At 48.8% G+C, this 23,787-nt stretch overlaps 1 protein-coding gene across 6 annotated transcripts in view; it reads right to left on the reverse strand.

Moving 5' to 3' along the window:
* The window catches only part of Ptpn5 (protein tyrosine phosphatase non-receptor type 5), a 58,546-nt gene that overhangs the window by 8,651 nt on the left and 26,108 nt on the right, over positions 1-23,787 (reverse strand). For all 6 annotated transcript variants that reach the window (XM_075952250.1, XM_075952248.1, XM_075952251.1 and 3 more), the window contains 5 exons: positions 5,050-5,243; positions 4,388-4,495; positions 4,076-4,159; positions 3,436-3,677; positions 2,067-2,256 (listed from right to left, as the gene is read on the reverse strand). In XM_075952250.1, coding sequence (XP_075808365.1) covers positions 2,067-2,256; positions 3,436-3,677; positions 4,076-4,159; positions 4,388-4,495; positions 5,050-5,243 — 818 coding nt within the window. The remainder of the gene's footprint in view (positions 1-2,066; positions 2,257-3,435; positions 3,678-4,075; positions 4,160-4,387; positions 4,496-5,049; positions 5,244-23,787) is intronic.

A 23,787-nucleotide genomic window follows, 5' to 3' on the forward strand; every position in this document is an offset into this window, starting at 1 on the left:
TTGAGGGCCAGCTTGGTTTAAGACAGACATTCAATGAAAGGCCAAGTGAAAATGAACAAGACAAAGAATGACCTTGCCAATCGCCCCCTCCCTCCCTGTTTTCTGTGCAACAGCCAGTCAGGTAGCTCTGGGGATGTGTGTTCCCGCTGTGGGCATCCTCACCTTGGACTTTTGTTTGTGGTGCTCACTTTTTGGAAAGACTTGATCCACCCTCCTCTCCCCCACACCCCTGTATATCCAAAGTCACTTCCTTTAAGAATCTTCCCTGATTGCCCAGTAAAAAGGGAACCCACTTTGTGCCTTCGAATGAGTTCCATGTCCGATGGGCACCTCTTCAGATCTGGCTTCCCTTCATCTGCAATTGGGTGTGCGTCTTCTCTTGTTCCATTCCCCATGTCTCCCTTATACTGGAGGTTGGACCTAGAGCCTTGTGCATGCCCGACAAGTACCCTCCCACTGAACTAAAATTCCAACTTTCCCCACCCACTTTTAAATTCTGAGGCGGTCTCAGCTGGTTGCTCACGAACCCTCTATGGCCCAGGCGGGCCCTGAACTTGTGTTCTTCCTGACTCGGCTTTCTTTGCTTTCCTACTCTGTTATGTCTCGGTCCCTCCTCTGCCTAGGCTCAGGCCTGCCTTCATGGTGCTACGCTTGCTGAGAGTACTAGTGTCAGCTCTGCACACCCAAGTTGGCTCTAACTCTCCAGTTCACCTTAGCGCCATTCCCCGACCCATGGCCTCTGGGATCTCTCCCCAACGATGCCTCCCGATGCCCTCCCTGCTAATCAGGCTGCACACTTTAGCACCTGGTCTAACTACTCACTCTTTCTGGATATACTAGATGGTCTTTGCCCAGTGTAGATGATGATACCATCTAGGGCTCTTGTGAGAATCAAAAGAAACAACAACAATAACCCCCCCTCACCACCACCACCACACACATGTGCAGAACTGCCCATGGAGTGGGTGAGCAGGTTGTGTTCCTTTCTCCCTGGCAAAAATCTATAGTATCTGCCGAGTAGGAAGGGACATGGAAGGCTGTTTTCATGGGAAGAGGATGATGGTGGGAACTGGGTGGTGGAGGAAGGCTGACTACAGGGAGGTGGGAATGATGGGAGGAAGGTACCAGTCACCTGACCCAGAAATGAACAGTTTTTGCTGGTATGTGTATGTGTGTGGGGGAGCACGAAGAAGGCTGGGGTCCATCACTTTGGGCTTTCTGCAGGTGGAGACAAGCTCTGGAGGTCTTGGAGCACTGAGCCCAAGCAGCAGTGTGTGTGCTACCTGACTGGTGAGTTCGATGGGAGAGTGGACTGGTGAGCATCAGGTCCTCCCTTCCCCCTCTGGTTTTTTTTTTTATATTAACTATGGGTGCAGACCCATGGGGCAAGGCCAAGATCCCCCTGGCAGTGGAGTCTGCTATTTCTGAGGACCATTATCAAAAGTCTAACACTGCCGAAGTCTCACTTCAGACTTACCTTGTGCTGACAATACAGGCCACACGTGCTCATGGCTGAGCTCTTATGTGGCTAAACATTCCTGGCAGGAGATCAGGACTGTTACTTGTCAGAGGTTGGGAAAGGACTAAGCCCTAGCCTAAGCTTGAAACCTGGGAAGAAAAGGGGGGCCCAGGAGCATGGGGATAAACATCCTTGATGATACCAGGCAGAGGAGGGCAGGAAGACAGGAGAATGAGTAGGCGAGGCTTTTCCCTGGGGGTTGACCCAGATTTGTGTATGCTACTAGGCACGTGTTCTATCACTGAACTACACCACCAGGAGGAGGCTGCTTTCTGTGGCTTCCAGAGCCCAGTTCCAGTTCTCCCAACAGATCCAGAATCTGTCTGCCTGATGTATGGTATTGTCCTCCTTAACTCCTTCAAAGACCCTGCCATTTGTGACTTTCCAGATGAGGATATCAAGTCTCAGAGGCTAAGAGATTGCCCAAGGTGCTTGGAGAGATGACAACGGGATGCTAGTCTATTCCATGTATGAATCTGTATTCTCTGTGGTACTGACTGGCTGCATGGTGGAGTGCTAAGGTAGCTGGCCACTTCAAGGAACTCACAAAGAATTCTGCCTGCAGCAAGAATGGGTCCAGAGCCTTTTCGTGTAGCTCCTCTGCCCGGAGGATGCGGGAGGCACTGAGCAGGTACTCATGGGCTGACTCCTCCCGGGGGGACACCAAGTAGCCAAATCCCTCCTCATTGCAGCCAGGGGTACACATGTCCAGGGTCAGGGAGACATTGGAGCCCCTCCTGCAAGGGTTCACAGAAGAAGATACCAGCCTTAGGCATGAAAGAAAGAAAGAAAGAAAGAAAGAAAGAAAGAAAGAAAGAAAGGAAGGAAGGAAGGAAGGAAGAAAGAAAGAAAGAAAGAAAGAAAGAAAGAAAGAAAGAAAGAAGGTGGCTAGAAAAGAGTAGGGTGGGCTTCAGGAAGAGGGATGTGACAAGAACCTGTTCTAAGGAGCACATGGCTCTGCCCACACATCTGTCCGCTGCTTCCCACAGTGGGGCGGAGGCCCCAGTTCTGAAAGTTCAACCCAAGCAATCCCTAATGGCCCTCCCCTGGACTCTGCTGAGGGAGGAGGCCCACAGGGAGACACGTGCTAAGGTGAACCTCAAGCTCGAGAGCCCAGCTTCAGAACCCAGCATCACAGTTCTAGAACGAGGCTGTCATGGCATCCAGTGCCTTTCAGGGGAGAGGCCAGGGCCCTTTGCATCCAGGGAAGGAGGGAGCTCAAAGGCAGCCAGTAGCAGCCCACCCATATAGCTAGCTGCACTGGGCCAGCTCCATCATGCCCGGTGTCTAAAACCTCGGGACAGGAGGGATCCTCATTACACAGAAAGGGACACTGAGTTTCAGGAGGATACTAGCATTGTTCAGGCTTTTACTATGAGAAAGTGGCAGAACCAAGAAAAGATCGTCTAAGTTTTCTGAGTTCCCGTCTAGTATATTCTACGACATCCTGTGGGTAATTCAAACCATGTGTGAGCTGGCTTACCCAGCCTTAAACGCAGGATGCCACTACCTCTCAAAACTTGCTCATGGAATCCTGTGGGGGTACTTACAGGAAGTAGAGGTTTTGGGAAATGCTACCTACTGTCCCTTTGTCAAATTACAAGGAACACAGTCAAGTTAAAGGCTCCAACAAGCTCTGTATAAGGAAACGAACCCTGACTTCCTCGATCCAAGAAGAGTATGGGTGTGCTCATGTGCATGCCTGCACATGCCTGTGTGTGCATGGGAAGGAACTGCACTTTTGGGCATTCATCTTGAAGTACCCCAATCAATATGCATTACTGGAAAAGCACATGATTGCACATGCTAAGCTATGAGGCAAACCCTGCACTCTAACCTAGGAGCTAGGTATCTGCCTTCCTAACAGGAGCTGAGAATTTGTGATCCCCAGCCCACCCATCCCCTGCCCCTCCCACCTCTCCTGCAGACCCATGGACTTGACAGTCAACGAGGTGGGATCAGTCTCGGGCTTGATGTCCATCACACAGTCAAACACAGGGGTCTCGGGCACCGCGTCCAGGTCCAGGAAGTCATCTTCTACCTTCTCCTCCATCCACTCTGAGTAGGTGAAGGAGGGCTGGCGGCTCACGGATTGGCGCCTGTCCTCTGGGGGGAGCTGGGCAGGTGGCTCTGGGGGTACCTTGAGGAGGTGCCACACCTGGTTGGGAGCATACAGCATCATGGACCTGGGCTCATGCCTGCTGCCTGTGGGATTGGGCTGTCTGATGCTACAAGGTCTAGAGCAACCACATTCTCCTGGCTCTTAGATGTCAGGCTCTACTCACACTCTACCTTCTCTGTCCCCAGTTTCTAGTGGACTTAATTCTTCTGGGTGGGGCTTGGGGGTTCTTCCTGCCTCAGCCCTTTTTCTTATCCCCGATAATTTCTAGAAAGGAACTTCTTGCTTTAAGTAGGCATACTGCTGAAGGAGGAAGCCTGTTTTTGTCCGATTCAATACCAGGTTAGCCTGTCTGGGGGTCAGGTGCATCCAGTGGGAAGCGAGGCTTTGAGAGAGGGTAGGACTGCCCTGAGGATCAGGACAAGGAGGTACCTTACCAGGGTGGTGATGATGACCAGGCCCACAGTTAGAGAGGCTAGCAGCAGACTTGGGATCCCCCAGGTCCCAGAACCCAGCCAGGCCTGGGGAACATCAGACAAACTAGTCAGTGCCCTGAGGGGTTGGGAGAAGTCATGGTCTTGTCTATTTCAAAAGAAAACGCATCCTGGGTCTGAGTGGGATGCATGCAGATGGCTTTTGGGTTCTTCAACCCAGAGATGCCCCAGCCAGATGTTGTGAGGGAGGGATGGGAAGCCCAAGCTTATCCCCACTTTATCCCACTGTCCTAGGGGTCCCCAGAGTTTACTCACCACAGGTCCCAGATGGTTCAACAGGGTGAGCGAGGAGGAGATGAGGTCTGTGGTATTCTGCAGCCAGGAGTGGCCATGGCCACTGAGCCAGAGCACCCCACAGGCGAGCTGGGGCAGTCAGGGGAGCAGACTGAGTGCAGAGCTGCGGCCCTTTGCCCCTATATTGCCCTGCAGAGCTCACCTTCAGCCCCAGCCTGGGCCCCCAGCAAGCTCCCGAGCCTCTCAGACTGGGCAGCGGAGGGAAGGGCCGTGTACCCAGGGGAGGCCCCAGCACTCTTCGGGAGAAAAGCTAATCATAGGTGACTGAGCCCTTCCCACAGGAGACCCCAGAGGCACACACAGAAGAGAGATCTTCCAGGAAGGCCTCCTTAGGTGAGAAGTCTTCAGGAGGAACCCCATAGGAGCAGGAGCTCAGGGACTGGGAATCCTGTCTTCTTAGTTAGGGATAAGGGTTGACAGGACCTAAGGAGCTTCGTTCCTGAGACTGTAGCTCAGAACTCCAGCCTTCCCCTCACTCCAGTCAGAAGACTTGGAGTAACTGAGGGACACCAGAAAGACCCTCGTCCCTCAGCTTCCCCAGGCAGCCATCTAAGGAAGAAGTAGAAGGCTGTCCCTCAACCCACCCTCTCTTCAGGCCCTAGTGAGGCCAGTGACATCCTTACCAGGAACTGAGAGGCAGCGAACAGGCACAGGCTGCTTCTGACAGTGAGGGAGTGGCTCCCGGAGTCTTGAGGTGGCAGCTTCTGAGCTGGCTCAGAGGGCGGTGAGGGTGGCGGGGGTGGTGGCATCTCCCTCTGCTTGCTGGGGAGCCCTTCAGCCTCGTCCAGTGGTTCCATCTCTACCAGCTGGGGGAGACCTGCGGAGGATGGGACAGGAGGGGTTGGTAACTCTGGGCTGTCTGAGCACAGAACTGCCAGCTAGCCTATGAAGGTCTGCACCTTCTCCTGCTGCCGTGGCTTCCTCTCAATCCCGGCTCAGGCAGCGAGGCTCCACTTCCAGCAGTCACCCTCGATTAGCAAAGCAATATTCACCTACCTTCGTCAGAAAGAGCTACGTGTGGGTGGACAAATTATTTCTCTTTTATTTCTGCAGTAAGGGAGTTAAGATGGCAGGGGGTTTTCAGAGTTAATACCGTTGTATTTACGCAGCTTCATTCTTTTCCATTTCTTTAGGAAACAAAAACAACTACCTCAAACTCAATTAAAAAAGCAAGGGGGAATAGAAAAGAATACGGCATAAGCAGGCCATGACCCTGAGCAACCCGCCCACGCCTGCTCTCCAGAGTTTTGTCTTTTGTAATAAGTGCCCCAAGTGGGGCTGGAAGACTGAACCCTGGGTGATTATGGCTATGCATCTTCCCCACTGTGAGACCCCCCCACAAACTGGGAAAGGAAAGTCGGGGCCGTGTGGAAGAAAATTTTGGTGATAAGAATAGATATTGGCTATCTTTGGTTGTGAAGAATGGATATCAGGTTCAGCTCTAATATGACTGCAGTTGTCACGGCCTAGGGCACTTGTTCTTTGAACCTGAGTTTCCACATCTGAGAGATGGGGGTTGGGTTCAATATTAGTCTTTCCCTCTTAAGAAAATGATTATTTTTAATTTTGCCTAGTTGGACGTGTCTGAATGTGGGTGCATACATGTGAGTGCAGATACCCAACGAAGCCAGAGGCATGGGATCCCCTGGAGCTAGAGTTACAGAGGGTTGTGAGCTGCCCGACAGGGGTGCTGGGAACTAAACCCGAGTCCTCTGCGAGAGTAGCAAGTGCTCAGAGCCCTCGTTCCATCCCCCAGTCTTTCTCTAAAAGAAGCATCATTTATCGAGAGTGTACGTGTGAGTGTGTTGGTCAAAGGCTAACTTTCGAGGCAGAGTCTCTCTTGTTTTGCTTGCTGTGCTGCAGGAACTGCCGGCTGGTTCTTCTGTTTCTTTCTCCCATCTCTCCTTAGAAATGCTGGCATTACATATGCAAGACACCACGTTCAGTTTTTCTCTGTGGGTTCAGGCTGTCAGGCTTGCAAAGTTATCCATCCTTTGGCCCCATCTTTTTCTTTCTTTCCTGTTTTTTTTTTGAGGCAGGGTATCATGAAACCTCGAATTCACTATGTAGCTGAGGATGATCTTGATCTTGACCTCCCAATTCCCACCCCCACCTCTGGAGTGTTGTGATTACAGGTGTGCATCACCATACTTTGCTTGTGTGGTTGGTGCTGGGGATCAAGCCCAGGGCTGGGCGCAAGCAACACAATGCTTTACCAATCGAGCTACATCTTCAGCCCACCCCTGGTTTTCTAACTGAGCTTTCCAGAGCCCCTGCATCCTGTGTGTCACTGTCTCCGAGTGCCTCTGCCTGGGTCCCAGTCCTGATCCCATGGTGACGATTCTGAGTTTCACCTCTAACTTGCTGGCTTAGATCTGAGCCTCTTGATATGGTGTGGGAGATTTCCACCCAAACTTAGCTCAGTATACCGCCCAGAAGAAAGAGCCTGACAAAATGGATGTGTATACATCACTATGCCCGGGGCTGTGGACTTGCTTTCTGGTTGGGTGACAGTAGAAGCAGGTGGAGCCAACACAGCTGTGCACATGGTCAGTCATTCACTCGACATTTACGGAGCGTCTCACCAGACTTCGATCAGCCAGGCTATGCAAGAAGCTGGAGAAGCCTTGTTAAAATCACGGGCCCCTTTTTTTTTTTTTTAAATTATTTATTTATTCTGCCTGTGTGCATGTCTGCAGGCCAGAAGAGGGCACAGACCTCTTTACAGATGGCTGTGAGCCACCATGTGGTTGCTGGGAATTGAACTCAGGACCTTTGGAAGAACAGGCAATGCTCTTAACCACTGAGCCATCTCTCCAGCCCAATCACGGGCCCCTTGCTGACCGCTGTGAACCCGGATGGTTTCCCCGTGTGGATACTGTGTTTTAGCCACACCCCCTGTAGCTTCCCAAGTGAGGTGATGCTGTACTTTGCCTATCATTCCCTCTACCTACAACACTCCGTGACCCCTGCCTCTGTATATGTCACCAAGGAAACCCCTATTCATCTGCAGTTACCAAAGAAATGTCACTGGAACGAGATTCTGCCCCATTACCCATGCCACTCCTTCATACTACCATCCACAGCAAGATACCTTGGCACAGCTCTGCTCTGAATGCTGACACACATTAATTCACCGATCGCTCACAGGATCCCTAGGAAGTCAGCACAGCCATCACTCCCTCCAATTTACAAAGGGGAGATGAGGGACAGAGTGCTAAGAGGTCGTGACCCCCCCCACCAAGTGGCCTACTCTTCAGGTGGGTTCTCTCTGAGGCAGTCTCATGGGACTCTGGATATACAACAGTCACTAAGGTTTGTAGAATGTCACTGTCTCTGTTCACCTACAAGTCCCTGAAAGCAGCATGGTATCAGTATTCTAGGGAGCAACACATGTTTGCTGGTTTGCAGGTTTTGATACATATTGACTGGCTGAGCGCCTGATGAGCAGCGATACTATTTTGCCCTGTTCCTTTTGTTTGTGTGTATGCTTGAGACAAGTGTAGCTCTGGCTGACCCTGAACTCAGAGATCAGTCTGTCTCTGCCTCTCAAGTGCTGGGATTAAAGGCATGCGCCACCCTGCCTGGTGCCTACGCCTTCTCCTCTTCTTTTATTCAGTGGGGGCTGGGGGGGGGCGTGATATATACTTTGCAAAGACGCTATGAAGGCTTTAGATACTACAGATAAAACACTGTATGATTCCTGACACTTTACAGACACCTGATATAATTCTTGCTCTGGAACGAAGGGCTTCTAGCTTCATGGGAAATACCAGAACAAATGAATGTGCACAGGTGAGCCAATGTGCACAGAAGAAATGTGCACAGAAGAAATGAGTGTGCAAGATGGAAGGAGGAGGGCAGGTCATCATGATGGTATAGCTAGTGAGCACTAAGTTCAGCTTGATGCTGGGTGAAAGGAAAAGCTGCTGCTAGAAGCTGGACTGTGTGGGAAGCCGACTTCCACCCTGGTGTGTGTGTGTGTGTGTTCTCAGGGGCAAGGCCCCCATGTACACATTGACAGGTGGTGTCATGTCAGGATGGTAGAGGGGTGCAGGCCAGGCCCCTGGCTCTTCTGCCTCAGCTTAAGCCGCAGATCTTGAGTCCCCTTTTCTCTTCCCTGGGCATTTCCCTATGCATACACACAGGGGACCTGAGCTGGAATTTTGTTCTTGCCTGTTTGTAACCTCAGAGGGCAATTCAATAGATAAGCTATGGAGTTCACACAGATTGGGTCTTTGCTGCTTTCTTTTAAAAATTATGGGTTTTCTCTAACCTACCCTATGGATTATCTGAAATCATTTGATACTGAATGTTTTTTCCCTCCCAAAGTTTTGAATCAAATTTGTGCTTCGGGAAGATGGGTGACATTTATCTTGTGGCTTTGCCCTCAGGGTTACATGTGCTCCAGTCTGAGAAGCATGAAATCTGCCTGCGATACAGTGTCATGCAACCATTATATTGTGAGTCTGTGGATGAATATTTAATGGCATGGAAAGAACGTTTGGAAATTTCGAGTGTGAAAGGCGAGGCTATGACAGAGTATGATCTTATTGGCTTTAAAGTTTGAGACAAATATAAATGTGCTTAGGAGAAGACGGTGCACGGTGGAGACAAAGGGGGGTGGTAGTGCCAGCGAGTCAGCGGTGCGGGGCTCTGACACACAGGGGACGTTTCATAGACGTGCCTGCTAAGTGGAAATCAAGCAAGCCAGGTGTTAACAGCAGCTTTTATTTATTTATTGAGAAAGGGTACCGCTGTGTAACCCTGCTGGCCTAGAACTCTGTAAGTAGACTAGGCTGGTCTTGAACTCATAGAGATTCATTTGCCTCTGCCTCCTAAGTACTTAGATCAAAGCTGTGTGCCACCATGTCAGTCATGGGGTGGGGGGAGGGATGGTGGGAGGAGAGGTGATTTTATTTATACATCTTAAATTTTCTGAAAAAATATACATACACACATACACGTGCATATTCACTATATACGTATATTTGATATATTTTTTGCAGCAATAAAGATATTCTTTTTGTTGTTGTTGTTTATTTTTTTCAAGACAGTGTTTCTCTGTAGCTTTGGAGCCTGTCCTAGAACTAACTCTTATAGACCAGGCTGGCCTCGAACTCACAGAGATCCGCCTGCCTCTGCCTCCCGAGTGCTGGGATTAAAGGCATGCGCCGCTACCACCTGGCTTATAAAGATATTCTTTAAAGGAGATAAAAGCTCTGAGTTCAGATGTTATGAGTCCTAGTTGATACTCTCAAGTTTCAGGCCCTGACTCCACCTGTCCCACTCAGAAGGGTATGAGGCAGAGGTAGTCAGTTCACACAGCTCTGTGAGAGCTGCCCAGTGTAGCAGCCGCTCAGAAGGCAAGCCAGCCCCTCTGAGAACCTATGCACATTACATCTGCACACAGGAGATGGCAGACTAATTGCATGTATGTGGTGTGGGTGAGGGGGCACCACAGGCTGATGGCGCCCTGAATCAATGTCTCAGAGACAAACGTGGAAACTTTGCACACATTTTTTTTTTTCTTGAGACGGGTCCCATGTATTACAGGCTGGCTGCAAACTTACCATGTGGCTGAGGATAAACTTGAACTTCTAATTCTCTTGCTTCTACCTCTCACGTGCTGGGATGGTAGATATGCACCATGGCACCTGATTTTACATGGCGACGGGGAACATGCCCAAGGCTTTGTGCCGTCTAGGTAGGCATTCTGCGAACTGAGCTATATAGCTCTGCCCAATTCTCTGCATTTAAAGAAAAAAAAATCTCTGGGGTTCTGATGAAGCAAATGAAGAAATTCACTAGGCGCCAGGAAGATATACATCTTTCAGAGCTGAGTTATTTATTTATTTATTTTTTTAAAACAGGTATTTTTTTTAATAGTTATTTATTTATTATGTATACAATATTCTGTGTGTATGCCTGAAGGCCAGAAGAGGGCACCAGACCTCTTTACAGATGGTTGTGAGCCACCATGTGGTTGCTGGGAATTGAACTCAGGACCTTTGGAAGAGCAGGCAGTGCTCTTAACCACTGAGCCATCTCTCCAGCCCCCGAGCTGAGTTATTTAAAACCATTTTTTTTTTTTGGCCAGCTCGATGACTCGGTGGGTCAATGTTTTTGTCACACAACCTGGTGACCTGAGTTTGATCCCTGGAACCTACATAAAGGTGGAAGGAGAGAATCAATTTGATGGAGTTGTCCTCCGGTCTTCACGTGTGTCATGGCATGTGTGACCCTCCCAATCTCTCTCTCTCTCTCTCTCTCTCTCTCTCTCTCTCTCTCTCTCTCATACACACACACACACATGATAATTCTGATAATATGACAATTAAAAAGAATTAGGGACCAGAAAGATGGCTCAGTGACTAAAAGCACTCATGACTCTTTCAGAGGACCAGAGTCCAGTTCCCAGCACCTACATGAAGAGACTCACAACTGTAATTATTCAGTCACCCATAAGGCTGCACTTCCCGGTCGCCTGTCATCAGCGTGTGACATGGTCACATCTTCCCCCTGTGCGCATGTGCTAGGCAGCCTTTAAAAGCTGGACGCACCATCTCTGTTCTCTCTCTGTAAACCATTCCCAGGCCTGTGTGCACTTTCCCCTTCTAATAAACTCCTAAGCGGGTTTGTTCATCTCTTGTGTTCTCTTCTTGCTCGCCCCAGATCATTTCAGCAACGACCTATAATTCTAGCTGCAGAGGATCTGATACCTACTTTTGGCCTCTGCAAGCACCACACAAATGAATGTTAATACACACACATAAAATAGAAAATAAAATCGAATCCTGGGCGGTAGCAGCACTCAGGAGGCAGAAGCAGGTGGATCTCTGTGAGTTCGAGGCCAGCCTGATGGTCTATAAGGCAAGTTCCAGGATAATCAGACTTGTTATACAGAGAAACCCATATCAAAAAATTAAAACCAAAACCAAAACAAAAAACAAAAACCCCCAGAAACTTTTTACAATTAAAGAGTTGTTTCGTGGGAGTTGGAGTGATGGCTCAGTGGTTAAGAGCAGTGGCTGCTTCTCTAGGGGACCCAGGTTCAATCCCCAGCACTCACATGGCAGCTCACAACTGTCCAGTTGGATCCAGTTCCAAGGATCCACTGCACCAGACATGCATGTGGTGCATATATTTGTGCATACAGGCAAAATACCCATACGCATAAAATAAAATAAGTAAATCTTAAAAAAGTATTTCCTAGTCAGAAATTGGACATTTTTAAAATCAGGTTAGATACACTGCCGAACACACACCGTACTACGCATATAATCTGGAGGGGGTTCCATGACCTCCAATTAAGAAGCCCTGATCTCCAATGGGGATCCCTGATAGGAAGTGGTAGAAATCACAGATATGGAGAACTGAGCTGGATCACATCCCTGATGTTGGCGTCTGCTCACTTGTATGTGAACCCAGTGCACCCTTATTTACCACCAAGTACATGACAAGGACGGGGATCACAGGATTTGCTTCCCTGTCATGCAGTAAGGATCTGCATGTACCTACTTTGCCAAGCACTGGGCCAGGTTCTGGGAATTTAGCAGTAAAGAAGCAGTCCAGCTGGTGAAGGTGCCAGAGCTCTGGCCCATTATCCTCTTGTCCTTCTTCTAGAGATGATGCTACTTCTTCTTCTTACGTAGACCAGGCTGACCTTGAACTCACAGAGATCCACCACCGCCCGGCTAATGATGTCACTTCTTAGTGTCCTGCCCTCCCTTTCACTCACTCCCATGCTCTGGGAAAGGACATCGCCTCACTGGGCTGCTAGACGCGCAGTTCCTAGAGTAGTTGCATTGGCCCCTATCGCAGGCGTCATCATGAACCCCATTTGTCGGTGAGAGGCAGAGGTGCTTGCGTCGAGGGTTAGTTAGCTCTTCAGTAGTTCCCAGTAAGGTAGCTGCTTTGCCACGCATGGAACCCCCCATGCAGAGGTTGCTTGCTTACAGGCGGTTTCCTGGAAGGCTCTTGATAGGCTTCCCTCTTGAGTTGGGTGAAAGGGATTTTTTCCAGGTAAGGAAATGTAGGCTTTGAGAACCCAAGCATCGTTCCCAAGTAAATGCAGACCTGAGATTTAAACCCTGGGCTTCCTGACACCAATGGATGGTTTCTTTTTGCCGTATGACTTCTTAAGAAAGGGTCACTGCAGCACAGGCAGAGAGCCTGGAGACTGAAGAGGGAGGGGTATATATGTGGGACCTTGAATCCTAAACAGCTGTCCTGGGCTGATGGTGCAGCTTCTGCACCTGACATCTGGCAGATGGATCCTGGGATGCTGAGTGGTGTTGAGGGAGGGGAAGAGGGACTGAGAGGCAGAATCAGTAACCCCGGCCAAAGCTTCCCGGGTAAAACGTGGAGGCAAATGGCTTTCGGATGCCATCCAGGGCATGCGAGGACACGCTTATCCCTCTGTTGTACCCCAGCTCTCAAACCACACCATTAAGCCTTGCAGTTTCTCTGCCCAGGGGCTGGTTGGAGCTCCAGAACCACGGAGGCTCCCTGGTGACTCATCCGCCTGCTCTCAGCCTCAGCCCCTCAGCCCACCATAACTGGAGCTGAAGCCTGGCTTAGCCTGCTCCTGATTATGAGAGGAGGGAGACGATTCCATTCAGCTTTTCTTCCTTCTCAGAGTGGCCAAGGGTGACCTCCCGGCCAAGCCTGCCAGCTACTGACCATGCCTGCCTGACCACGGCCTTCCAAAGCCATTGAATGTCAGAACCTGAGAATTTGAGGCAGGGATATTCGGCTCAGCCTGATGATTTCTTTGAAAAGGCTGAGGGAGCTGGGCAGTGGTGGTGCACGACTTTAATCCTTGCACTCAGGAAGCAGAGGCAGGTGGATCTCTGTGAGTTTGAGGCCGGCCTGGTCTACGGAGTGAGTTCCAGGACAGGCTCCAAAGCCACAGAGAAACCCTGTTTCGAAAAACCAAACCAAAACAAACAAACGAAAAAGACTGAGGGAAACATGCCTTGCCCAAGCTCGCAGAGCATAGGGGTTGGCTGCTGTCCCAAGCATTATGAGCAAACAGAGTCCCCCTCCACCCTCAAGATAGCATCTCCTATAGTCCAAGCTGGCCAAGGACGGTCTGCAACTCTTGACCTCCCTGCCTCCACTTCCTGAATGCTGGGACTGCAGATAGAGCACCAAGCTGAACTTCTGGATAAAGACTGTTTACCACACACCGGTGCAGCTCCAGAGCTTTATGAGTATTGACTCTCAACCCTCCTAACAACCCGGGAAATAGAGTCACTCGTGTGTGTGTGTGCGTGTGCGTGTGTGTGTATGCACTCATGTATCACAGTGCAGGCCAGCAGGGTTCTAGGAGCACCACGGATCCTGGTGAAAAAAAATTTGGCTCCTCTCTGCAAAGGCAATGGGCAGTAGATGTAGCTTTGTGGGGATGTGTATTGGCTCCCCACCACACCTCGGCCCCATCAGTCCTGCTAGCCAGTGCACACCAAGACAAAGAGAGTCACAGAAGGTACAGCGGGATGAGAGAAAGAGCCTGGGGAAGGAGAAGTCTATCCTGGATGGTAAGCTGGCTGACGGCGGGACCTGCATCTGTGTGTGCATTGCGTGCAGAGGCCAGACGTCGATCTCTGGCGTCCCTCAGGCACTTACTGCCGACTTTTATTTTTTGAGGCAGGGTCTCACCATTTAGACTAGACTGGCCGGCCAGTGAGCTCTGTGAATCCTCCTGTCGCTGTCTCCTGGGTGGGGGCGTGGATGACAAGCGCATGATGCCATACTTTTTTAAATTGTCTTTTTGGATGCTAGGGATCCCAACTCGAGTCTCTGTGCTTACATGACAAGCCCTTTCCTGAGTGAACCATCTCCTCAGCCAACACCCACAGCTGATTCATCTCCCTGTTTCTCCAGGCAGGCAGGACGCAGTAGCAGAAGAAAACGGATTTGGGCAGAAGGTTCTGAACTAGGATGCAAGTGCTTACCAGTCTCAGCCCCAGTGGCTTGGGCAAGGTGTGAAACCTCTCCGTGGTTGTTTAGACAAGAGTTTAAGTCCCTCGACAGACCTTTCAGTAATAGGTGGAGCCTGTGACTCCACCCCAGGCAGAAGGGATGTCACACATAGGGTTGTCAGGCTGGGAATGTAAAGCCCACATAATGTTTGCTGGCTTCTTGTATGAAATTTGGCTGCCTGGTGGAGAGAGGCTTCAGCGACCTCTTTACAAGCACTGATTCAGCCAGTCCTCGAATGACTGCATGACAGAGGTAACGGGACTGTTCTTTTACAGTTCAGAAGACAGGGAGACATTCGAGAGTAAGTGCCTTGCTCAAAGCCACCACCATGGGTGGAAGGGTCAGGACACAGTCTCAGGAGGCGTGGTGCGTCTGCCCTCCCATCCTGTGTCTGTTGCCTACCCTAGACTGCTGCTGCTTTGGCCTCTCCTTCCTGACACAGAGGCAGGGTGGGGGCTATGCCTTTGCAGCTGGACAGAATCAGCCACACTCAGTGGGTGGGCTTTTCTGGTTAGGAAGACTTTTAAAGGGAGGGCTAGGGCCAAGGCAGTGGGGAGGGTTCTGGAAGTCAAGGGTGCCCACTGCTTAGTCTGCAGGGGGTGTGTGAGCTGACCGCTGTTTTCAGACACAGGAGAGTATACTCTCTGGAAGGGGGGCCTGAGGAGAACTGTATGTGGAAACTCAGGGTAGGCAGACCTCCAGGAACCTGAAGTAGTTCTGCCTTCTAGGCAGGCAGCCTTTTGGAGTGGCCAGCAGTCCGACCATTTAGAATCCTACACAGATTGAGGTTTGAGGCCCAGTTTTGTCATTTACTACACGTGACCCTGGATAAGCGCTGTGGCTAAGTGACAATTTGAACCTAGTTCTCTTCTAGGAAATGGATCTACAAATCCTATCTCATAGGACTTTTAGGATACCATGATCTAAAAACACACAAATGCTTAGCCCGGGGCCTGGTAGATCATGAATACCCAATAAACCGTAGCCAGAGCTAAGAGGTGAGGTGGGCGAGAGGTGGGGTGGGGAGGCAGGCGGTGGCAAGGACCTCCTTTTCATGAGAGAGCTGAGCCTCCAGGAGGACAATGAGCACCCCACCAGCTGAGAACTGGGGTCAGCGGGTAGGTAGAACGGACATGGACTCGGGGTGAGGGAAACAGTGGGGCTTTGTCTCTGCCAGTTAATTAAATCCAGAATGCTAACAAGCTCTCAAAACAAAATGCAACTCAAGTACGCCTGGGATGGGATAGAAAGGCACTGCTCTGCGCGGAACTGCAGACAGCTTTGCGGCTGCTCACAAAGGCTGACAGCCCCGTGCTTCTCTGCGGTGCAGGCTCCACAGTAGAAGGGTGAAAAGCACCAAGGAGAGTCGATGGGTCGTACATCCTCTGCCCCAGCCACCACACCGAGAAACAAAGGAACAGACATCAACGACCCTCGGGAGCCCTCAGTGCCGGAGGCCAAAGCACGGAGACACGTGGAGGATGAGAGCTTCTCTTTTCATCTCGTTTCTCTCATGAAGAAATGGAGGTTCAGTGGATAACAGCTGTTTTGTTTTATTTTTGAGACAGGGTCTTCGATAGCCTATGGCTGGCCTTGAAACTCAATATATTGCTGAGAATGACCTTGAACTCCTGATCCTCCTGCCTTATCTCCTGAGTGCTGGGGTTACCGGCCCCATGCACCGCAACACCCTGGTTCAGAGGGTCATCCCTAAATTCTCTCATTAGCTCTCTCATGAATGAGACAGCAGACAGGTTTCACAAGTGCGATATGGAGTATCCTGAAGGACTGGGGCCCAAGCCCAAGGCAGTGGTAGGCCGAGTCCTAGCTTGGAGTTCTTTAGCAGTTTGTGCTAATGACCTCAGAAGTCATTAAAGACAGTCCAGCTGGCAGGAGGGGAGTAAAAACTATCCACGCCGCACCCCACCCTCACCCCAGATAGCTGGGTTGACAAATTCCAGGAACTGCCACCATCAGATGATCAGATGGCCATTGGCTCCCAGGAGACTCATTCTCACATTCTCCAGGTGGTAGGGTCGAGGGTTCTGTGTCAGGCTTGTGGCCCCGGGCATCCCATTGCCTCTCTAGGCCTTGCATGAAGTTAGAGCAGTGTCTGTAAGGGCCTGCTCAGCTTTTAAGATCCCTCTGCTTAAAGAGAAATCCTGAGCCCACGGCTTAGCTTAATTCAAGGGCTTCTCTTTGATCTTGAAATAAAGAACAAAAGTCCTGGCCACGGTCAGTAGGAAAGGTCTGGCAAGCTCTGGCTCCCGTGTATCTCCACCAGCAACTCCTGCCTCCAGGTTCTCTGCTGGAACTGGTGTGAAACCCGAGGGTGTGATCCAAGGTGCAAAGCCCAAGGAAATTTTTACATAGTCCCCGAGTATTCTGGTTTGCCTTCTGGTACTGCGATAAGCGCCACACCCAAAAGCAACCCGAGGAGGAAAGGGTCTATTCATCTTACAGCTTCCACTCCTTTATGGAGGAAGCCAAGGCAGGAACCTGGAGGCAGAAGCTGAAGCAGGGTTCTCAGTTGCTCTATGGGGCTATCCTGACAGACTGACATTGGTTTATTGCTTCTTATTGGCTTGCTCACTTTGCTTTCTTCTTTAAAGCTCTGTTTCTACTGTTTGTTGCACCTTCATCTTCAAGTCAAGACAACCTTTAATTCCAACCATTGTAAGTCAAAGACCAAATATAAAATATACACTATTAAAAATAAAGAATATGAAATTTTGACATTATTTAGCAAGAGCAGAAACAAGAATGAACGTTAAACACACGACCTCCGTATAGAAGGGCACAGCAGAGAGAAAAGGAAGCAAGTTCAGGAAGCCAGACTGGAGCCTCGTGTAGACCTCTAAGATGCGCTGACGGCAGACACTGACAAACATGGCTGACCATGACTGAAAACTTCAATGCCTTCTCCACCTCTAAGGAAACCAGAAACGAAGCCCCCAAATTAGAAATTGTCTAGTGTCTGAAGAGAAAGACAGAACAGATGCCTGTGGCCCTTTGTCTGGCTCCTGAAAGAGCTGGAGAGAGATCCCGCTGGGAATCAACACCCCTCAGTAGGAAAGAGTCCTGGTTTTGGTTGTAGCACAGATGATTGTCAAACAGCCTTTGAGCCTCCCTTTTCCTGGGTGGCCTCATCAATGTGACCTCTGGTTCATTTTGTTGATTTTCTACAAGGAAACAGAACTTCATGTTTTGTGGTCATCTGTCTCTACAGATTGATTGGTCAGTTCCCATTAATAATCATGGGTTTGGGTCAGCCCAGGTTTGGGAGGGTCTGTCCATAGAACAAACAGGGGTAGGGGTGTCCCTACCACCTACAGCTACTGTTTCATTAGCATTTTGGAATGCTCAACCATTTTGCGTAAAAATGATTTAGAAAATGCAGAGACCACCTTTCCATCAAAGAATAAAGAAAAATCAAGTCTTTCATGGTCCTGCCGCAGTGAGAAAGGCACTGGTTTCATTATGATGTCCTTTTTGCTGGTTTTCTGGTTTGGTTAGTGGGCTTTCCCCCCTACAGCTCATTGGCACATCCTAAGACTGTGGATTATGAGGATTTGACTATGTTAAAACACAGACATTTTATATTAAAATTTTAAGACGATGACACACATAGCCCATATGTACTATATAGAACTTAACTTGCAAACTGAACACTGAAAGACACTAAGGAGGAAGCATGCTGAAGTAGTCTGCGTGCTGAAAATGAAGCTGGATGGAGGGTGATAGCTATATCAAGCTTTATTAAAAGCTTTTCAAATTTAATTATTCAACTTTTAAGCAATCCAGTAGACAAGCCCCAAGTTGCCCTCCAACGACCCTGCCTCCTGGCACTCATCACCATATATGCAGGCCTTCCCACATGGTAACCATGGTAGGCTCTGTGGCCAAAAGCACATAGCAGAAGCGAAGGCATATCACTTGTAAGATCAGGTTAGAAGAGATTGTGACTTCATGTGGGGAGCCCCCTCCTGCATGGCACACTCTCTGGAATCACCCACATTGGGGGGGGGGTACCAGCTTTCTGACTAGGTAGCTGTGGAGAGGAACCGAGACCATCAGGCTGCAGGGAGATGAGGCATGCTGGCAACCTGTGGGTGAACTTAGATAAAGTACATGTGTAGCCTCAGGTAGGTTTTGAGACCTTGTACAAGGGTCAACATTTTGAGATGTTCTGAGAGGCTGGGCTAGAACCACAAGTCCTTTAAATCATCCCTGGGCTCTTGAATGAAAAACACAATGGGATGCTATCAAGTTTTTGGTAACTTGGACAACAGCATTTGCCTAACGCGAGCAGCCTTATTCCTCTCTGAGACCGCAGGCTCCCACAACAGGCTGGATTCACATTGTATCATGGTGGGCCTGAGAGGCTGGGCATGGCTACGGTGCACCTTGCTGCTGAGTGTGGGCTGCACATGCTGGCAGAGGGTGCCACTGTGTTGGGTAGACATAAGAAGCACATTCCCAAATGGCCTTTTTTATGATGGGGAAATAGTCTTTTAAAAAATTGGATTTTTAATTAATTCCTTTTTTTTGGAATGTATGTTCCTCATGGCATAAATGTGGAAGTCAGAGGATAGCACCTTGCATGGTGGGTCTCTCTACCATGTAGTTCCCAGGGATTGAACTTAGGTCATGAGCTTTGGCAGCAGGTACCTTTATCTGTCCATCTATCTTGTTGCCCCAGAAACAGTCTGCATTAATCAAGGTGATAGCCAATTGGGATTTGGCAAAAAGACAATCGTTCTCAACAGTCATAGTCAGCCACAGCCTGAGTGGGGCTGACAGACACTTAGAGTTGTAAAATGATTTGTGCAGAATCCCAAGCTCTAAAAGGAAGAGCTCAGGTTCAAATCCAGGCCTGAATCCAACAATTAGAAAACAAATAGACAACTCAGTAGATTCTGCTTTACAAGCTCCATGCACAGACCAGCAACTGTGGCCTCACGACTGCTATGGGGAGACTGATTTCCCCATTTCCAGTGCAGGAGAGTGACCCGAGGGCTGGGATGGCATGCAGGCTTGTCCTAGTCTAGCCTCGAGAGTGATGCCCAACACCAGGGCACACATGCTCAGCGCTGTCATTACACCAGGAAAATGGCCTTGGTCTGGACTTACATCTGAAGGGCTCTTCTCTACTCTTTTACTGGGCATCCTTCTCAGAGGTGAGGAGTAGATGGACCCCAAAAGACATTTCACTGTTTATACACAAATCCAAAGGTTCTCTGTGCATACTGGCCTGAGCCTGGTTTGCAGCATGGGGTTCTCTTTTTCTGTTTTCTGATGCACAACACACTGCTGCGTGCACTTGTCATTTGCAGAAGGTATGTTTGGAGATCAGAAGTGTGGAGCAGAGTGCCTATGCACATAAGTGCATGTGAGCATCCTTGCAGTTGGATGGAGCCAGGTAGGCTGGTACTGGTTTTCTCTAAACCTCGTATCTCCATGCAGAATGCCAAGGAGTCACAATTCTAGTCTGGCTTAACTCCTAAGTATGAACCTGGCTGTCATACTCCTTAGAGATGAATATTTGTTTAGGTAGAAGGGCACAAGATATTTTATTTCAAAATTTATTTCCAACTTTAAATTATTTTGATAATAATTTAAAACACAGTGACCTTACAGATGCTGGGGAGAAGCCTGCACTCAGCCATGCTCTTTGCAAGTAGGGAGAAGAGCCAAGGACTTGAGATATGTACAGGTGAGTAGCTGAAATAGGAAAGGCTTAGAAAAACAATGGGACATGAAATAGGAGAAAGAAGTAGAAGAGAATGAATGTAAGAGGAACGGAGACTGATAAAGGATGTTATGACAGATGAAGGCGATGCAGATTCCTGGATCCTATCAGGAGGCATCATGCTTCTTTCTCTGCTTGAATCTGGGCTGAGACTGTGGTTAGCTTTGACCAACAAATCAAACAAATACTATAGTTTCTTTTCTGAGGCATAGGAAGCCTGAAGCTTCTGTTTCCCTCCCATCTTAGAAAGTCAGAAGTCAGCTGCTATCTGAGAAGTCTAAGAGGCCCCAGATGCATAAGGAAAGCTTTCATGGATGTTGTTTCCCAGACCTTAGGCAGGTGAACACAGCCCAGTCAGAAGAACACCCTGCCTGGTCTGTAGCTCATGAGCAGGTAAGATGCTTTGTTGGAAGCTCCTGAGTTTCGAGACTGTTCATGAGGAGGTAAATAAAGCTGACCAAGCAGACACTGAGGTCTGAGAAGCATGAGCGGGAGCACAGGGTGACGTTGTAAGGACATACCTTAAGAAGGTGTACAGAATATAATGAGAGCTAGGGCAGCTCGAGAATGGACAAAGCAAAGGAAAAGGAGAGTGTCTGTTCCCACATGTCTAGGAATGTGATGCATTGTCATCTATCTCAGTGGCCTTTGGCATCAACCACTGTGGAGACAGCTGCTGCAGAGACTCTCTTTTCAGGGTCCCTGCACATCCAGGTACCTTCCTACAGTATCACAGCTGTGTCCACCTCAGTGAAGGGAAACGGACCGAGATTCTCTTCCCACCAGTGCTGGCCCCTTTCCTACCTGACTTTACAAGCAGACAGTGCTCCTCTCCAGAGGCTCGGCTGGCTCTGTGAGATCCCAGGCCTGTAGTGGGGAGTTATGGTAGAGCTATAGCTATATTGCCGAAGGACTGCCCAGAACTTGACAATCGGGCCTTGGAGCAGGCTCAAAATAATGCAAGAATTTTTCTGTTTATGCTCCATACTCTGGAATGATCACCATCATTGTCGGCTACCATTGCCTGAATGCCGTGCAATAAAACTTTCAGTCTATTAACTCATTATCATGGCCTCTGTGAAGATCTTACACCACCATCTGCATTTTAGAGAATAGAATTTTGAGGTCAAAACAGATGATTTACCTAAGGCCATAGTGCCAGTTGGTGGCAGAGCTAAAACATAAACCCAGGTCTGTCTACCTCCCCTAAGCACTTCTAGGCCCAGCGACATGGGTTCCTGTTCGCATTTCTGTCTTGGTGCCAGAGACTAGTTAAACTCTACCACTGTTGACTAGTGGATACCTGGCCAGGGCCTCTCCACAAAATGTTACTCTACTAGTATCTTAGTACCTCCTAACAGTGTTTTGTTTCTCTATAATGGTCTAAAGACTCAAATTATCAGTCAGTGTAAACATCTCTAAATGCGTTAATAATCCTAAATGAAACAGGAGCATTTCTCAGGAAATTAGAAAACAACCTACTCAAGACCCAGGAATACCACTTTTGGGTATATATCCAAAGGATGCTCAATTGTGCCACAACGACATGTGCTCAACTATGTTCATAGCAGCTTTGTTTGTCATAGCCAGAATGTGGAAACAACCTAAATGCCCCTCGACCGAAGAATGGATAAAAAAAAAGTGGTATATTTACACAATGGAGTACTACACAGCAGGAAAAAATAATGACATCTTGAATTTTGCAGGAAAATGGATGGAGCTAGAACACATTCTTTTGAGTGAGGTAACCCAGACACAGAAAAACAATTATCACATGTACTCACTCACAGGTGGTTTTTAAACATAAAAGAAAGCCAGCCTACAAACCACAATCCCAGAAAACTTAGACAACAATGAGGACACTAAAAGTTACATAGATCTAATCTACATGGGAAGTAGAAAGTAGAAAAAGACAAGATCTCCTGAGTAAACTGGGAGCATGGGGACCTTGGGGGAGGGTTGAAGGGGGAGAGGAGAGGCAGGGAGGGGAGCAGAGAAAAATATAGAGCTCAATAAATATCAATAAAAAATGTATAAAAAAGAAAAGAAAACAGGAGCACCAGTCTGGTAAAGAAATAAGAATGGCGGCTACATGTATAGCTCAGTGCTGACCCAGTGTGCACATTGGCCACGAGTTCTATCCCCGTACCACAGAAAGAGAAAGACATGCAGAATGTGTGCTGTGCTTGTGGACAGGCATCAGCAACACCTCAGCCATATGCCACATTTAGTCCGCCTTCTCTCTGGTTGCCCACTAGGGTTCCTGCACCTGCTCCCAGGACAGTTAGCACCAGTACCGGGCACCGGACTTGGATGCTCAGTAAGGACAGGGTTTAGCAGATGGAAGTTAAATCTCCTTCTGAGGTTACCTATCTTCTTACAGTGCTTGATAGAGGCCCCTGGAGACTTGAGTAGGGACCTACTCATCCTCTAGCATGGGTTCAGGGAGCCTTTCTCGGTTCTTGTCTCTAGGCCTGCACATAAGCCTTCCCTGGTTTCCTGTGTTCTCTGAGAGGAGAGGAGTATACATCTGCTCTGCTCAGCACTATACCACTAATCTGGGACATGTTGGGATTGAGTGGATGCTCCATAAATTTGAGTTGGTCAAAGGGCATTTTCAACAGTCCATCGGCTTCTAGCACAAAGTCTCTTAAGAGGCGTGATGGGGATGCTGCAAGAGCTATGGCCCTTCAGCTGGTCAGATGGGGTCACTGGATGTGAGGATAATCAAGCCTTTGTTAGTACAGGCCTCCACCTACTTTACTCCATAAAGTAGCACCCAGGATAAGCAATTGCTTCTTGTTGAGATTGTGTCCTCATCCCTGGCTCGGGAGAATCCACTGAACACTGGTGAACAGACACACCGAGCACTGTATTTAGTGCTGGACTGGGGCCCACCTTCAAGATACCAAGATAAAAGATGGAAGTAGGGTTCATAGCCACCAGCCCAAGAAGTCATCTCTGTTCTTACCAAAAGGACCAGTTTTAGGCCTTCAGTGTATACTTGAAGCCTTGTATGAACCCAGGTGAATGTCACTCACTTAACCCTCAGGGTATCCAGGACTATCATGACTCTAGTCATACATAAATGGCCTCTGGAGTACCCAGGTCTCAAGAGCAATGACATTCTTAGACATGGGGCTTGAATTTCCTCTCACTTGGCCATGCCAATTCTCACAGGGAAATAATTCACAATGCCCAGGAGAGGTACCCATGCACCTACCTAGTGTTCATGTCCTCTTCTCAAGTGTTACTCTAATAATGAGGGCTTCAGAATTTGCTTTCATCATAACCTGATGCTTGCAAGGTTTTTCCTTCAGGAGCTTCTTTCTGAGGCTCCATACTGATTGGGGCGAACTGTGGACCATGATTGCTTATACAGAGTGATGTGCCCACATGCATACACACAAGGGTCTTTGCAGTACAAGGTTCAACAGGAGGTGGTATATCATTAGAGGCCTCACTGTGTAACTGGAAGTTTCTGTCCCACCCAGTCCCACAACCATTCAATCCTAAATAAACAGAGGCTTATATCAATTATAAACTGTTTAGCCTCTTACTCAGGTTTACTGCTAATTAGCTCCTACAACTTAAATTCATCTATAATTCTCATCTATGT

The sequence above is a fragment of the Microtus pennsylvanicus genome, chromosome 18, assembly GCF_037038515.1.
Source record: "Microtus pennsylvanicus isolate mMicPen1 chromosome 18, mMicPen1.hap1, whole genome shotgun sequence".
Taxonomy (NCBI): Eukaryota; Metazoa; Chordata; class Mammalia; order Rodentia; family Cricetidae; genus Microtus; species Microtus pennsylvanicus.